This window comes from Adiantum capillus-veneris, chromosome 23 (genome assembly GCF_014529385.1).
Source record: "Adiantum capillus-veneris isolate H3 chromosome 23, ASM1452938v2, whole genome shotgun sequence".
Lineage (NCBI taxonomy): Eukaryota > Viridiplantae > Streptophyta > Polypodiopsida > Polypodiales > Pteridaceae > Adiantum > Adiantum capillus-veneris.
The window spans coordinates 113917167-113934978 of record NC_140953.1 but is presented as its reverse complement, the minus strand read 5'-3'; the positions used below and the strand labels follow the sequence as shown (position 1 = coordinate 113934978).

The window sequence follows — 17812 nt, the reverse complement described above, 5'->3', positions numbered from 1 at the left end:
GGACACATTGTCTCAAAGGATGGTGTCAGAATGGATCCTTCAAAAGTTGAAGCGATCAAGTCATGGCCAAATTTGAAGACGGTGCATGATGTCCGAAGCTTTTTGGGACTATGCTCCTATTACAGAAGGTTTATCTGAAATTTCGCTGAGATTGCTTCACCTTTACATACTCTTCAAAAGAAGGCAGTCACCTTTAGATATACACAAGAAGAGATTTCAACTTTTAATCTCTTAAAGGAAAAGATGACTTCAGATCCAGTCATTGTGTTGCCAGATCTTAGGAAGTCATTTGTGGTCCAGTGTGATGCCTACAGTAGTAGCATTGGTGCAGTGCTAATGCAAGATGGCAGGGTAGTAGCCTATGAGAGCAGAATTTTGCAAGGGCCAGAGATGACCATGCAGGTCTATGAGAAAGAGTTACTGGCTGTGATTCATGCGCTCTTAAGTTGGAAACACTACCTGCTAGGTGCAGATTTCGTTGTCCAAACGGATCATCAGACCTTGCGATACTTCTTGACACAAACAAAGTTATCTGAGAAGCATATGCGATGGGCAAATATCTTGTCCATGTTCCATTTTCAGATTGTGCATGTGGAAGGCAAGAAGAACGTTGTGGCTGATGCCTTGTCAAGGAAGCCACAAATTTCACTTGTGTCGATTCCTTATCATCATGAACTTGATGATATGAGAGAACAGTATGCAAATGATGAAGATTTTCCAAGGGTCTTCGAGCAACTAATGGATGGACAACGTCATGAACACTATCTTCTTAAAGACGGGTTCATGATGATGCATGGCAGATTGTGTGTCACAAAGCCATTGCGACGCAAAGTAATGGAAGAGAGTCATGTCCCACCGTATGCAGGGCATCGTGGTATCGATGCTACAGTTAAAGTGGTTGAGACATTCTTCTATTGGCCTACATTGAGAAGCGATGTGGATGCCTTTGTGCGAGAATGCCTAATATGCCAAAAGGTCAAGTTTGACAGGCAAAAGGCACCAGGGTTATTGCAACCACTACCTATTCCAGATAAACCATGGGAAAGTATTGCTATGGATTTTATCTTTGATCTTTCGAGAACGCAGACAGGAAACGATGGTATTTGGACCATTATTTGCAGATTCAGCAACCAGGCTCATTTTATTCCTGTCAAGAAGAAGATAAAGCCAGATCAGATGGCACGCTTGTTTATGAGCAATATTTTCAAGTATCATGGCATGCCACAGTCGATTGTTAGCGACCGTGATCCACGCATGACAAGTTTGTTCTGGAGAGGCTTGTTTGAGAATATGGGCACCACGCTCAAATTCTCTTCGTCATTTCATCCTCAAACAGATGGGCAGTCAGAAGAGGCAAATTCTACTGTCCTAGATCTGCTGAAGTGCTATGTGTCAGAGCATAAAGGAAAGTGGGAGCAGTATTTGCCGTTGGTGGAGTATGCATACAATAATACAGTGCATTCATCAACTGGCAAGGCACCCTTTGACATAGTTGAAGGTGGCAAGAAAGTTCCTCCCATACTGCATACAAAGGACAAGATATTTGAAGCAGATAAGTATGTTCAGGACTTGGATGAAATGTACAAGAAGGTCAAAGTGGCCTTGGAAAAGACTCAGGCAGTACAGATTGTTAGAGCTGTACAGATTGTCAGTTTGGCAATTGCTCTTATGGAATGTCCAAAAGTTTGGTTAGTGCTATAGAAGTGAGTATTTCTTGTCAGTTTGTCAAGGATACAGTGATTGCTTCTATTCAAGAGTACATGTGTAACTGCATTCTTAAACTGTTGGTTTGGGTATGCTCGAAAGTGTTACGGGATCCAACGTGTACTATAAGACAGTGGCAAAATGTGCAGCTACCATTTTGTCATTGGAAAGTTAGTGACTCAAAGCAATGGCAGAGTGCGAAGCTACCACTATGTCATTGGGACAGGGTTCACACGCAAGCAATACATGAGTCGACGAGGTGTTGAATAAACCAGGGTTGACAATGAGCATGTATGTGTCGTACATGTGTCGACAATTGTTGAATACATCAGTGTTGACTAGGAGCATGAACGACATAGATGCAAACGAGGACGTTTGAGATTTCAAGAGGGGGGTATGTCACCAACGTGTGACTACTATCTATCCTTTTTGTTGATTTCTTTCTTATTATCTATTTACTTTCACTTTTTGGAAACACCCCTCGGGAAATCTAACTTCCCTGCATTGCATAGCTAGTGTGGAACTGTCCAGAGGGAGTCCAGGCCTGAGGGCAAGAGAGCACTAAGATTGGACAAGGACTATGGTTAGCCAAGTGGGGTCATTGACTAGCCAAAGTGGAATCCTTTGCTACAGAGGCTACATTTCAGTTCTGGATGTGGCCGCAGTGTACAAAGAGGGTCGGATGACCTAGAAAGATACAATGGCAGCATCTCCTAAAATTTAGGGAACTGCTATTTTGGGACCTGAAAATGTGTTGACGTCATTACCTCCTGAATGACAAGGGGAACATTTTCTTACTCTGCCGTGAAGTCAACTGGGCAACCGGTTGGGATATTTTTAGACGGCAACCCCGAAACGGGAAAATGCTTATAAATGTGCCAAGTGGCACCTTCTGGTGCACTTGCCTCATGCAACAAGAGTTGGCGCTGAATTTAGGAGGCGCAGAGCCTCATTTTCAGATTTGTCACAGGTTAAAAGCTATGGAGTGCTTGCTTTCCCTCTTACGCACAGTGCGGTGCCAGGAGTGATGCCCTGCACACTACGCACTGCCCTCTCTCTCCCCTTTGGCAGTATGTTATGCCCCTCTAGTGGGCTCTTCATTTGACCAATGTACAGTTGTGTGGGTTCATGCGCGATTGCCGAGGCAAGAGCCTCTTGCACAAGTACTGGATTAGCTAGCGGCTAATTCCCCCGCAGGTACAGGTGAATTCGGAGAGGTTTCACGCCAGAAATCTCGTCCGATTCAAAGGGCAAGTAGCCCTACAGGTGCGGGAGCTCGAGGACTTGCTACGGATGCGACCGGCACGCGAAACGGAGCCCAAAACAGTAAATTACAGCCTGCTGTGTATTTTTGCAGGTTTAGGGTTTTGGCCCTAAACGGACCCTAATACCCCCAAGAGGTTCGGGGACGCAAGGGGACCTCTGTACAGGTTGATCTGGCGCATTTTCAGGGCTGAAAACAGAGAATTCAGCGTGCTGCAGATTCTCGCCAGGTTTTGCAAAGTGCCCGTATGCGTTGGGAAAGTCAGTCAATGCGTGGGAATACTGACTGTGAAGGGTCCTAGTACAGTTATGCTGCTGAAATCAGGCCTGAACAGTTGAAATTCAGCCAAGTTTGTGCGGGGAAGCTTGTAGGGATCCACAGCATTTATTCCCTCTTCTAAAGAATAAAGAAATACCGAAAGGGGCGCCTAAGTTAGGGGCCAATCTGGTGTCGGTCTTCTCATACAAGTGCATTCTAGCATCCGTATCCCATTCCCCTCTCTTGTGTCACTATAGCGCAGGTAAAATAGACGACTAATAATGGGTGAAAGCTAAATCAAGGTTTGAAGTAAAGTCTACCGCGCTTTTTGGATTAAACAGGCCGGTTACATGCTCTCTCTCTCTCTCTCTCTCTCTCTCTCTCTCTCTCTCTCTCTCTCTCTCTCTCTCTCTCTCTCTCTCTCTCTCTCTCTCTCTCTGTGTGTTCAGTTGTTAATGAAGTGCTAAAAGTCTGTCCAATCTATTCTTTTCTATTGGCACGTGGTGCCCGCCTTGTGACACTGGTATCAGAGCATCAGGTGTGTGCTTTTCTAAAAGCATACCGGTCCTACAAAAGAGGAGACAGAGCTATTGGATTTTGATTCGATGCACTCCAACCCGAAGTTATTAGCCACCCCCACCCTTACTTCATCGCGCATCGGGCGCGCTCCCGTCTTCACCGCTCATGTCTTACAGTGCATAAGCCATAAAGATCACTTACAAGAGAAGGATCCAGATTTGTCACTGTTTTTCTCAGAAGCAGTGCCATGCAGGTGTTGATGTCTATAGCTACCAAGCCGCACACTTCCAAGGACTTTGCAAGCTTTCAAGAAAAATTTTGCCCCAAGTTATATGGTTTCTGACATCTTCCTTCGGAGTGCAACTTCTGGCAGAGTGGGGTATCCTAAAAATCTTCTGTAAGGTGCAGTGGAATGAATGTTTGAACTTGCTCAAGATGAGTGCTCCGAACTGTGCTCAAAGTTCCTTTTGTTCTAATGGAAGGGAGAGCCTTCCGTTCTTAATGAGAACGTTCAATGATCACGAACAAAGTGAATGGACACTGTGCGTGCAAGTGTATGAGACTAAGAGATAGAGAGAGAGGAGAAATACGACACCAAGACGGTTGTAAAACCCTCCTCTGAAGGCCCCACTCTCGTCGACGAGAGTGGTCTACTATTGATTGCACAAACTGGTACAAATTGAATGTATGTGACTGATGCAAGTCTAGGCCATGTCGGTGTCAACGACGGAGATGGCAAGACCGACTCTATGGCTAAAATCTGCTACTCTTTATCTGTTGTCCAAAATCGCTAATGGGCTGAAATCTGTTGTCCTTCTACTCCTGTCCAAAAACGCTAATCGCTGAATTCTGCTGCGGCTGAAAACGCTATGGAAAACAATGCCCTTGCTGGTTTTTATGGCTGAAACTGTCGGTGCTTATCTGCTGAAAATCGGCAAGGGCTGAAAACTGTGGCGCTTCTTGCTGGGATGAAAAACGCTAGGCTTTGTTGAAGCTTCTGGTGTAAACGCTATGTAAAATGTTTGCCATGCAGTGACGATTGCTGAAAACGCCAAGTGGGAGAAGGCTAGGCGATGAGGAACCAAAAACGCTAGGCTTGGTTGAGGGAAACGCCAATGGTTAGGGAGTCTTGCTGAGAGAGAAGGGGGAACCTGTCGCCGAAGGCCTGTGTTCTCCTTGCTCATCTGGCAAATAGTACTAACCTTGGTATGCTTATATATTATCTTACCCAATTTGCCCTACCTACTTTCCAACAAAAGTCACTTAAAAATATAAGTGAAAAATGTCAAAAATAGGTAAAATAGGCTAAATGCACTAGAAAATTCCCTTGAAGGATTCTAATGGATTCTGATGGGAATGCTTATGATCATGCTATGTGCAACCAGAGGATATGCATCTACACTAAGTGTCTGGGCATGCACGGTCTACGAATAGACTCACAAAAGTGCCAGATCACTTCTAAATCTAGACTGACTGGACTGACTCAACCCTTGCTATGCTATATCTTGTCCACGGACACATAGGGTTGGATGTGTCACGTGACATCCCCTCCTTTTCAAAGTGAGGTACTGGTACCGAACTGTATGGCGTCGAGGGAGATCACCAATAGCATCCGGAATCCTGGAAGGGACTATTCGCCAGCCCACTCTGATGTGTGGGTCGTGCGGTACTTGAACTTCATAAAGGTCTGCAAAACTTGCTTCTTTGAGCCGCGCCGAAAGCGACAGAGTCTTTTGCGGCTCCTTCGATGCTGCAACTTCGTTGAGAATCATGCTTCTTTCTTCTTCAAGAATCTCCATGGCTGAAAATTCCTGAAACCATTTCCAACACAAAAACATGAACATACCTATTCCATGTAAAGTGACTGGAAAAAATCTGGTCTCCCTAAAAGACTGTGCCTGCCATGTAGAATAAAAGAGACAGAGTGCCAAACCGTTCACCACACACACGCAAACGATGAGATCGATTCTTTCTCTTATGATCTAGAGCAATCAACTGGGGCAATTCACCACGGAAATGCCCATGCTTGGTGCTCATACGTTCATGTGCTCCTTCTACAACTGTGTCGTGCCAAGGAAGAGACATGGAATGTGGCTTCCTTGAATGCATACTTTTCAGCTTTTTATGAACAATCTGCATACATTTGTACTCATTCACGAGTGAAACGTGCTCAACATACAATATGTCATGCCTAGAAAAAGGGATCACATAAAGACGCTCACTAAAATACAAGAAACGATCACGAATGAAACACTCGAACAATGCGTGCGTACTAATCATGCGAACACATAATACTTCTTGTGAGGGTTCTTTGGACCTAGGCTCGAGAGCCAAGATCGGTTCTTCTTGAAGAGGTTCTTGGTACCTAGGCTTGAGAGCCAAGATCGATCCTTCGTGATTGATCGAATCTACAACGAGGTTAGCTTCGCTAGAAAACACATCATTCTTGTGAACAATCACGTCTTCTTCATGCAAATCATCATGCTTGTGAGAAATCACATCTTGATCATGCAAATCATCATGCTTGTCAGTGTCATCCAAACCATCATGCAAATCATTGTCATTCAATTCATCATGCTTCTCATAATCATGCAAATCCTGTGTGTCATGCTTTGGAGAAGAAGAGACTGAGAGAGCCTCCTTCTCTTGAATATGTTCAATCTTCGCCTGCACATTAGCAATGAGAGAGAGGGAGAATGAACAACTTCCTCTCCACGAATGACAATGGGAGAGTCACTTTTGGCATTGAAAGTGAACGTATTTTCCGCCCAATCAATGAAAGGATTATGCTCACGAAACCATCGAATGTGCAATAGCATATCACATCCTAAAAGAGGAGAGACTAAAAATTTTCTTCGGAAAGCAACTTGTTGAATTGTAAACAACACATCAAGGCACTCTTTCGTGATGAGAAAGTCCATACCGGGAGCAAAGCCAAAAACCTCGAGAGGAGATTTCTAACTAACCTCTAGGTGGGCTTTCTCAACAAGAGAGGGACTACCGCATGATTGAGCAGCTTGCAAAGCTTGAGCCGAACGCAGAGCGATATGAGGAGATCGATATATGCCTCTCCTTTACACGAGGTAGCGTACATGGTGGATCCAGAGTTCCAAGATGCAGGTCAAGAGAGAGATAGGGAAGTCATGAACCAATTTACAGAGATCTTAAACAAGATGGTTCTAGACAAAGATGGGCGACGTATTGTCAGAGATCAGTTGCGACAGTACAGAGAGATGCGGGGGTCATTTGGCAGTCCAGATGCTCAGATTGATCGTAGGAAGATAGGTTCAGTGCTATGGTGGGAGGACTATGGCTATGATGGTCCTGAGCTTCAGAGATTGGCGATCCGTATTCTCAGTCAGTCAATTAGTACCTCATGCTTGGAGCAATTGTGGAGTACCTTAAGCCACATTGCTTCCAAGAAGAGGAATCGGCTTGGAGTGGAGAAGGCTAATGATCTTGTCTTCATCAGCGCAAATTTGAAAATGCTTTGCAAGAGTACAGACAAACAGACAGATTCTTTTACACAGTGGGAGATGGAGCAAGAGGCTCCTCAGGCAGGTGGAGATGCACATCCACCAACACCAGGTACTTCATCCGTGGCTGCGGGCCTAGAGCTCAATGATGAGGAATGGGAGGATGTGCATGATTTACAGCCAGCTACTATGGATTGGGAGGCCTCTCAGGCTAGTGGCTCTTGAGTATTGAGTCTTTGCCATTTATTCTTACCTCTTTGTATGGCTGCTTGAGCATTGCCCTCTTTGCCATTTATAGCTACTAGCATCTTTATGGTATTTGTCACCTTCAGTCTTTTGGTATTGTGGTCATTGGTTTGCCCCCCTTTGGTTTTTTAAATTTTTGTAGCACCTTGGTGGCCCTTGAGGCTTGTTACCCAGAATTAATTCCAAAGTGTTATCTCTGACTACTACTCTTACAATTATTTGAGAGCATTGTGTATGGGCATTGTGTTTGCTCAATGTTGTATATGTGCTATGTACTCTGGGAGCTGCACATCCCAATCAAGTCATAATAAGGTTGAATGGTCTTCGAATCGTGTTTTTTGTGGGTATTAGAGTCAAAGGACTCTAGTACTACTTGTATTCAAACACATAACGCTAAAAAAAACAATATTTAGGTGTTTTTTTAGCCTCCCGTTCCGAGCCTATTCCCGTTCCCCCGTTCCGCAGGGAGGCCCGTCGCCGTTCCCTTTCCGCGTTCCGACTAACTTTGAAAAAATGTCCAAAATAGGTAAAATAGGCTAAATGCACTAGAAAATTCCCCTGAAGGATTCTGATGGGAATGCCTATGATCATGCTGTGTGCAACCAGAGGATATGCATCTACACTAAATGCACGGTCTACGAATAGACTCACAAAAGTGCCAAATCACTTCTAAATCTAGACTGACTGGACTGACTGAACCCTTGCTATGTTGTAGCTTGTCCACGGACACACAAGGTTGGATGTGTCACGTGACAGCTTGCCATGGAAACCCTAGCAGATTATATCTTGAAATTTCTCGACATCTCTCAATAGATGTCTCTTCTCGAGTTGATAACCTTTGTGGTTCGGTGTGATTGCTATCTTGGGACTACCATCGCCACCAAAGAAAGACTGTCTGTCCAAGAGCTGATGGACCATGTTGTGCTCGGCTACGATCTTATGGAATGAATCTAACCCTAATTTTTGGTGCAGGTTTCAGGATGGAAAGTCAGTCGACTTTTCAAGCTTGACTGATGTCGAGATTGCTTTTTATGCTTGAAGGGAGAAGTCTATACAAGCACTTGAACCGAACGTATTACCACGTTCGTTCTAGAATAAGACTTGATGGTTCTCGGAAGCCTCAACTTCCGATTCCTAGGGCAAAACCCTATTCCAAGGAACTTCCGTTCCTTATTCCAATTCCTCCAGAATCAAGGTTCTCGCCTCTGGATCTCACCTTCCAGACTCAGGGCATGACATCCCTACAACTCTCTTTTAGAACTCTATTTCCAGAGTCCTCTTCCCACAGAACGACTCTGCTTTCCTGGACACGAAGTCCTTACTTGGGAATCCCAACTTCCGGATCGCAACTTGAGAGACTACCTCTCTCCGATCCATGTATCTAGTTCCCAAACTCGGGTACGAAACCCCTGGGCTGATCTGGCTCTAGTTCCTCAGAGCACTTTTCTCCTGCAGAGGCTTATACCTTCCTCCGCTCCTACTCCCTCACTAAGAGGAAGTACACAAATACTCAGAGTTCATAACATGAAAATCGATACCTTCAAAGTCTCGACGCTCGAAACGCAACTCCGTTCTCGAAAAGCAATTCCCCGGAAGAGATCTCTCCATAGAAAATCCTCTCTTCCAATCCTACACACAAAAGAGGTGTGTTCTGCGGTTCCTTCTCATAAATCAGCCCCGTCTACGACGTTTAGGGGCTGAAATCAGAGAAAAACAGCAGCTTGTCGCGATGGAAACACGCTCTGTAGGCACTTCTTCGCGAGGGAACTCGCGCACTGGGTCTTGGCGACATCTGGTACACTTGGGACAGCCATGGGCATCACCTGCAACGTCTTCTTCACGGCTGAAATTTGCAGCAGCATCTCCTCCTTGCAAAGATTGGTCCTCCTCTCTGAGTAAGGGCATGTGATGCTTTTATAGCTCCTAGCCACGGGCACGAATAGCTGCTCGCGTAGAGGTCGCGGCCGGGTTTTTTTTTTTTTCAAATTTTTTTTTTCGCTGCTCTGCCAAAAAAAGAGAGAGAAAACGCTGGCTGATCTGTTGCCTTATTTATCAGATGGCTGCCCACTTATTAAGTGGGCGGTCGGTCACCTTTAAAAATGATCTGAATCTATCCAAAAACTCAATAAAACCTTATAAGTTAAAAACAATGCTTTCACAGCACTTCCCAGGCGTCCCTGGATGCAATCACATGCATAGTTGCAATGCAGACATAGACTTCCTCGCGAGAAAGCATCTGCTTTCCCGAAAGGCAATCCCGCTTTCTCAAAAAGCATCCGTTTTTCCTCAAAGTTTCCTCTGAACCCATCTTCATTCAAGTGCTTGCTTTTCCTTGTGCACAATTCTAACACAGTTCGAAATTTCCTCCCGACTATGGATATTCCCTTTCCGATGCACCCGTCACCCACCTTATGACGCATCAGGAATACCCATCACCTAGTCCTTTCCTACCGAACTTACGGTACAATCCCCTTCACGATGCTCTGTCACCCATCCTATGACGCATCAGAGACGTCCGTTCCACGATGGTCGGATACTTCTTTCCGATGCTCCCTGTCACCCATCCGATGTGAAGCATCAGAAGTACCCATTCCTGGTGGCCTTACATATATTCCCGTTCACAGTGCTCCAGTCATTACTTTGAATGACACACTAGGAATACTCTGTACTCGGATGTCTCCAGTGAGAAAAACCCTCTCACTTAAAATTCCAATAATTCATTTAGAATTAGTTTTCCTTGGTGTTCCAAGCAAGAAAACCCTCTCACTTATAAATCCAATAATTCATTTAGAATTATTTTTTTGTAAGATAAAGCCAATTTAGCAACAGATGACGTGGTAGGCTGTACGGATTTCCGCATTTTGCGCTGGCTGATGACGTGGCAAGCTGTACAAATTTCTGTAAATTACGCTGGCAGCTTTTGGCATTGCTTTTGGACTAGAAGCTTGAGTTTTAAAGGTTTTTTACTGTAACTGCTTTTCAGGCCAAGGGCCTTTAAATATGAAGCTAGGACTCATTCTCTAGCATGCTTCCTGGAAAAGGTGCAGATTCTGTAGTACCGGCTTGGACTGTGTTGATGCAATATAAAGAAATACCGAAAGGAGCGCCCAGGTTTGGGGCCAATAATCTCTGGGGTGGAATTCCGCCACTCCGTGCCGCGTCTCTCTCTCTCTCTCTCTCTCTCTCTCTCTCTCTCTCTCTCTCTCTCTCTCTCTCTCTCTCTCTCTCTCTCTCTCTCTCTGTTCAGTTGTTAATGAAGTGCTAAAAGTCTGTTCAGTCTGTTCTTTTCTATTGGCACGTGGTGTCCGCCTTGTGACATGATCCTCTTTGAGGAAAGAAAGATGAAATTCAACACAAAGGACTTTGCCCGAATTTTGTAAACACATCCGCAAGATACTTTGCAACAGATGGTGGAGTCAGCAATACAAGCTGAAAGTGTACACCTCAGTGTACATAGAATCTAATACCCGCAGTGGGACGGGAACCATTGAACACAGAAACAATGAATTTTTGTTACCTCTCCTCGAAGGATACGTTGCTATCCGGAGAAAGTTTGGAGTAAGGGAATTGAATCTAACTCCTGAGTTTTTGAATAGAAGACCCTCAAACTTCAAGTGAGAGGGCAGGTCTGATCAAAGTTACATCTTTGAGGAAGTTACAAAGTGCGTTTTCTTTTTCGCACGAGGAATGCATGTCTAACCAGGACTGATCACTCTTGAGTGTTTATGAGAGTAGGGTTGAGTCAGAACATTGTTTTACACGATGAACTACTTTGCTTAACCATCCGGAACGTCCATGTTAATCTGGTATCCGATAATTCTCAAACACATTACCTGCTCCTGCTGGTAGGAAATTATGAAGGAACCATTCTGACCTTTCAAGCAAAAAAAAAGCTTGAGTACTCTTTATGCCCACACCCCCTATCCATTAAGAAAGATATGGTAGTGCTTTTCGTACAAGTGAAGGAATACTCTCTTTATGAGGGAAGAAGCAAGAGACGACCTTGGCTTATGCTCGTAGAATTCCACATTTGAAATCCAAGTTTATTCGATGAGCGGGTTTTTCTCTAACATCGAGCCAAGGGATCGTCAGGTTGAGCGTCTTCGCTCTAAAGATCTTACGAAGGGAAGGTAATTTCCCAGGTTCACCGAAACTCTAACAACTTGAGAATTATGTACACCTTTGGGTACATGGATAACACATGAAGATACAGACCTATGCCAAGGTGGGTCATCTACCACTCTTTTTTTTTTTTGCTGAATGGAATGAGATGAACCAACTTCCTTTTCAGGAACTGGACGAGAGTTTGTTATGCTCTCTCGAGCGCCTTCTTGCACGCAAGGATATTCCGACACGAGAATCTCTATTTGAGATGTGTTCAGTAGAAGAAATTTGAGTTTCTCTATAGAAAAGAGGTTTTCTGATGGTCGTTGATCATTGAGTACGTTATGTGCTTTTACCATTACAGCAGCAACTTTTGGTTGTGGTAAATGTTTCTCCATGAGCAAGACAAGTAGAAAATTCGAGAATGACGACAATTGGCCTACCCAAAGCAAAGGCCCTAAATAAGAACTTACTTGGTAAGATGGCACACTTTGCCTGCCACAGGAAGATTCACATAAGCTTAATGCTCTCGACATGCCTATGCGGGAGGACACAAGAGGTTTAGCATCCTGGGGACTAATAGCGCAAGGTTATGCGCGAGGACAGAGACCTAGATTGATTTCTAGGAGGACTATTCTTCTCAGGATTGAGAAGGTGGAATTGAGTTAACAAATTCTCGGAAAGACGTGAATGATGAGTTCTTACGTGGCTCGTTATTTTGATGATTGGTGAAGGATATCCTCGAAGTACTAGAGGAAGGACATGAACTAGTAAGGTAAGTACTGAATTATTGAGTTTCTATTTAATTTAATTTTTTGAGCAAGATTTTGAATTTTTTCGATTTCTCCCCGGTAGTTCAGTTGGACCTCTATAGTTGAGAACGATTGTTTATAAGTGAGAGGGATGTTGCTAAATTGGCTTTATCTTACAGAAAAATAATTCTAAATGAATTATTGGATTTAAAAGTGAGAGGGTTTTCTCGACTGGAACACAAGAAAAAAAAATTCTAAATGAATTATTGGAAGTTTAAGTGAGGGTTTGTTTTTCTCACTGGAGACATCCAAGTACAGATATTTCTAGTGCGTCATTCAAAGTGATGACGGGAGCACTGTGAAAGGGAATATCTATGAGACCAGCAGGAACGGGTACTTCTGATGCATCACATCAGATGGGTGACCAGGAGCATCGCGAGGAAGTATTCGACCATCCGGGAACGGACATCTCTGGCGTCATAGGATGGGTAACATAGAGCATCGCGAAGGAGATTGTACCATAAGTTCGATAGGAAAGGACTAGGTAATGGGTATTCCTGATGCGTCACAAGGTGGGTGACGGGTGCATCAGAAAGGGGATATCCATAATCGGGAGGAAATTCCGAACTGTGTTAGAATTGTGCGCAAGGATGAGCAAGCACTTGAATGAAGATGGGTTCGGAGAAAACTTTGAGGATGCTTTCTGAGAAAGCGGGTTGCTTTTCGGGAAGGCAGATGCTTTTCCGTGAGGAAGTTTATGTCTACATTGCAATTGTGCATGTGATTGCATCCAGGGACGCCAGGGAAAGTGTTGTGAAAGCATTGTTTTTAACTTATAGGTTTTATTGAGTTTTTGGGCAGGTTCATATCATTTTTTAAATACCCGGCCGCCCACTTAATAAGCGGGCAACCACCACGCAAATAAGACACCAGATCAGCCAGCGTTTTTATCTTCCTCTTTTTCTAACAAAGATTTTATTTCTTTCTTTTTCTTTATAAAGAAAACGATTTCGCAATTTCGCTTTCCTAGCATCCCCTCCCCTCCTCTATTCCTGCCGGCTGCAAGAAGCAATAAAAGAAAACTCTCACTCAGAGGTCTCAGAAACACTAGCGCTAGGAACAAGGGGAGGTGCTGCAGATATCAACCACGAAGACGAACGTCGCCGGTGAACCTCATGGCTGTCTCGAGTGTACCGGATGTTGCCAAGACTATGTAGGCGAGTTCCATGGCGAAGAAGTGCCTAAGGAGAAAGTTTCCACCGCGACATGTTGCTGTTTTTCTCTGTTTTCAGCCAGGATTTCCGCACAGAGATCTCTTCCGGGAAGTTGCTTTCTCGTGAACCGAGTTGCGTTCCAAGTGTGGAGACATCGAAGGTAACGATTTTCTGTTTTTGTTTACTGATTGTTTGTTTGCACGTGAATTATCTCTTCGTTAGGGAGTAGGAGCAAAGAAAGGCATGAGCCTCCGCAGAAGAAAAGTGCTCTGAGGAATTAAAGCCAGATCAGTCCAAGGGTTCCTTACCCGGGTTTCGGAAGTAGACGGATCGGAGAGAGGTAGTCTCTCGAGTTGTGATTCGGAAGTTGAGATTCCCAAGAAAGGCCTCCGTGTCCGAGAAAGAAGAGTTTCTACGGGAAGAGGACTCTGGAAAACCGAATAGGACAAGAATTGCAGGGATGCTGTGCCCTTAGGATGGAAGGTGAGATCCAAAGGCGAGAACCTTGCTTCTCGAGGATTAGGAAGAAGGAACAGAAGTTCCTTGGAATAGGGTTTTGCCCTAGGAATAGGAAGTCGAGACTTCCAAGAACCATCAAGTCTTATTCTAGAACAAACGTGGTAATACGTTCGGTTCAAGTGCTTGTATAGACTTCTCATCAATAATAAAGATACTATTACGGGGGGACCAACCCATCTTCTCGTCCTCAGTACTATGTCGATCTTCTCACTGTCACCAGCGTGTGACTACTATCTATCCTTTTTGTTGATTTCTTTCTCATTATTTATTTACTTTCACTTTTTGGAAACACTCCTCGAGAAATCTAACTGCCCTGCATTGCATAGCTAGTGTGGAACTGTCCAGAGGGAGTCCAAGCCTGAGGGCAAGAGAGCACTAAGGTTGGACAAAGACTATGGTTAGCCAAAGTGGGGTCATTGACTAGCCAAAGTGGAATCCTTTGCTACAGAGGCTACATTTCAGTTTTGGGTGTGGCTACAGTGTACAAAGGGGGTCAGATGACCTAGAAAGATACAATGGCAGCATCTTCTAAAATTTAGGGAACTGCTATTTTGGGACCTGAAAATGTGTTTGCGTCATTACCTTCGGAATGACAAGGAGAACATTTTCTTACTCTGCCGTGAAGTCAACTGGGCAACCGGTTGGGAGATTTTTAGGCGGCAACCCCGAAACGGGAAAATGCTTATAAATGCGCGAAGTGGCACATTCTGGTGCACTTTCCAATGCAAGGAGGAGTTGGCGCTGAATTTAGAGAAGAAAGGCTGAGTTTTCAGCTTGTCACACAGGTTAAGAGCTATGGAGTGCTTGCTTTCCCTCCTATGTATAGTGCGGTGCCAGAAGTGATGCCCTGCACGCTACGCACTGCTCTCTCTCTCTCTCCCCTATGGCAGTATGTTATGTCCCACTAGTGGGCTTCTCAATTGACCAATGTACAGTTGTGTGGGTTCATGCACGATTGCCAAGGCAAGAGCCTCTTGCACAGGTACTGGATTAGCTAGCGGCTAATCCCCCACAGGTACAGGTGAATTCGGAGAGGTTTCACGCCAGAAATCTCGTCCGATTCAAAGGGCAAGTAGCCCTACAAGTGCGGGAGCTCGAGGACTTGCTACGGATACGACCGGCACGCAAAATGGAGCCCGAAACAATAAATTACAGCCTGCTGTGTATTTTTGCAGGCTTAGGGTTTTCGCCCTAAACGGACCCTAATACCCCCAGGAGGTTCGGGTACGCGAGGGGACCGCTGTACAGGTGATCCGGCGCATTTTTGGGGCTGAAAACAGAGAATTCAGCGTGCTGCAGATTCTCCCCAGGTTTTGCAAAGTGCCCGTATGTGTCGGGAAAGTCAGTCAATGCGTGGGAATACTGACTGTGAAAGGTCCTAGTACAGTTATGCTGCCGAAATCGGGCCGGAACAGTTGAAATTCAGCCAAGTTTGTGCGGGGCAGCTTGTAGGGAACCACAGCGTTTATTCCCTCTTTTGAACAATAAAGAAATACCGAAAGGAGCGCCTAAGTTAGGGGCCAATCTGGTGTCGGTCTACTCATACAGGTGCAATCTAGCAGCCTGTATCCCTCTCCCCTTTGTTGTGTCTTGAAAGTCCAGGTAAAGTGGTCGACAAATTAAATGGGTGAAAGCAAATAAGGTTTAAGTTTAAAGTCTACTGCCCTTTTTGGAAAGTACAGGCCGGTTTCACTCACTCTCTCTCTCTATCTATCTTTTTCTCTCTATATACTCTGGCTTCAGTATTAAGTGATAAACTCTATTTATCCGAGTACATTTTATAATGTTATGCGCTCCCGTTTGAGACAGCTTTCCACATATATGAGTTGCTGGTGTAAGAAGGTATGGCGGGCAGTCAGGTTCGCGTCGTAGAAGATAAGATGGCAGCTTCGCTTGGCAATTTCCACCCCCCCCCCCCCCCCCCCCCCCCTCTCTCTCTCTCTCTCTCTCTCTCTCTCTCTTTCTCTTAGGCCCCATCAAAGATGACAAAATGAAATTATAAAAAGTTCAGATACATAAGAGATGGACAATACAAGAGAGAGATATATTCACCAAAGAAATATAAAAGAGGAAAGAAAGAGCTAAACCACAGCAAAGCATAGAAAAGAGTTTGAAGAAAATCTAAAAACCGTGTCTTTTGAAGATGACCTTCAAAACAAATTTGGAATTTCCATGTACTAAAGAAATCACACCTATACACATCATCAACGATCCTTGCAACATCCTCTCGACTCCTTGAGCTCCTCCTAGCTGTTAGATTTTCAAGCTTCGGTCCTGAAGTGCAAGACACTATGTTAACAAAAGAAGAAACCCAACAAGCAATCCAGTCACACTGCTTACCAACTTGAGCTTCTCTTAAGACTCCAAAACAGAGACAACTGAACTCTTTGAAAACTGAAAAACAAGAGAATACCCGCTGAAGGTCCCCATTCCGCCGACAGAAATATAGCCATTATTTTGTCCACGAGCACCTGCACAATTTACTGTACATTAGAGACGCGATAACATCAATGAGTAAAGTCTCCCAAATTACAAATAAATTAACTTGCAAATGGTGCCCTTTCACCTTCATCAAGTTCACCTGTTTCTTGCCTTGTTTTCCTGCTCCAATTCTTGACAGAACATCTTTCAACTCTTTGATGCGAAATGATTCCAACTTTTCCTGCGTTGAGAATAACAACCGCGATAAATCCTTACCTGGGCTCTCAGCGAAGCAGACTCTCATTTCTCATGAGAACTAAAATGACAGCATGATTAAACAAAAGTTGCTAATCTAAACAAATACAGGCTCTGTGCACTCATTCTCCCTTATTCAGAGAGCTTTGAAGGGTTGCTCATTTAGAAGAAGAACCCCGAATGCTGCGAATAAAAATGCTCGGGATTGAGGCCTAAAATGTGCACGCATCATGCGTCTAACAACAAATCAACGTTGCATGTAGAGAAATCGAGATGTAAAATGAGTGATGTTTGTTCTCTGATGAATCAAACGCTCAAAAGAAAGCTCTGTACTCTAGAGTGGCACGCATACCTTGCATTGCAGAGCGAGATGATCCATAATGGTGATCGCCGTTGGTACCTGCTTCCATGCAAATCTTTTCACCGGCCAGCAGAAGCTAACACAGTCGAAAATGCGTGAGAATGCTAAAGGCGGAAGTGCGTGCGCGCGCGCGCGCGCGAGAGAGAGAGAGAGAGAGCGCGCGCGAGCAAGGGAGAGAGTATCTGTAAAACGCTAGGCCTACAGAGAGAGCAATTTGAGTCGCAAGACTTTTGTAACGCGCTTTAAAAAGGGACTGCTTTCATGGAGATGCCGCTTTACATTTCAAACCCAAAAGAATAATATACTGTGGGTGGAGTGCTCGAAGAAACCAAGGGTTAGGGGGTTTTCGCACGATCGAGGTTTGCGCCATCGTGGTATCCTCTCTTGAGTAGATCTACACCCACAGCTTGACATAGGGATGTTGGGCTAAGCATGCCTACGAAGAAGCACAGTGCTTCCTACATAAACCGTAGTTGCTTGTGTGCTTGCTTACTAGCAAAGCAAACGCTGAATTATCCCAAGGGCAAAGTTTTGCAAATCTTCCCAAGCCCTAGATTTTTTTAATTGCCCACAGACAAGGACCATTGGGTCAACATAACTCTATTAAGCTCTACCTATGAATCTGCTCGTTGTGACTCTTCCCATCTTTGGCCAAGTCGAGCCAAACTTGATTGCAAATTATCGGGAACATTAACTCAACTGGTGCAAAACAATCCACA

At 44.5% G+C, this 17812-nt stretch overlaps 1 protein-coding gene across 4 annotated transcripts in view; it reads right to left on the bottom strand.

Annotated features, from left to right (window-relative positions):
* Positions 1-17274, bottom strand: part of LOC147428390 (E3 SUMO-protein ligase SIZ1-like) — a 53387-nt gene extending 36113 nt beyond the window's left edge. For 2 of the 4 annotated variants that reach the window (XM_086497589.1, XM_086497592.1), the window contains exons 1-4: positions 17085-17273; positions 16623-16718; positions 16470-16527; positions 16249-16330 (exon numbers count right to left, since the gene is read on the bottom strand). In XM_086497589.1, the coding sequence (XP_086353715.1) occupies positions 16249-16330; positions 16470-16527; positions 16623-16718; positions 17085-17111 (263 nt within the window). In that variant the 5' untranslated portion in view covers positions 17112-17273. Of the gene's footprint in view, positions 1-16248; positions 16331-16469; positions 16528-16622; positions 16719-17084 lie in introns of all 4 variants that reach the window. The other 2 variants (XM_086497590.1, XM_086497591.1) reach the window with 2 other exon arrangements.
* Positions 17275-17812: the final 538 nt, after the last annotated feature.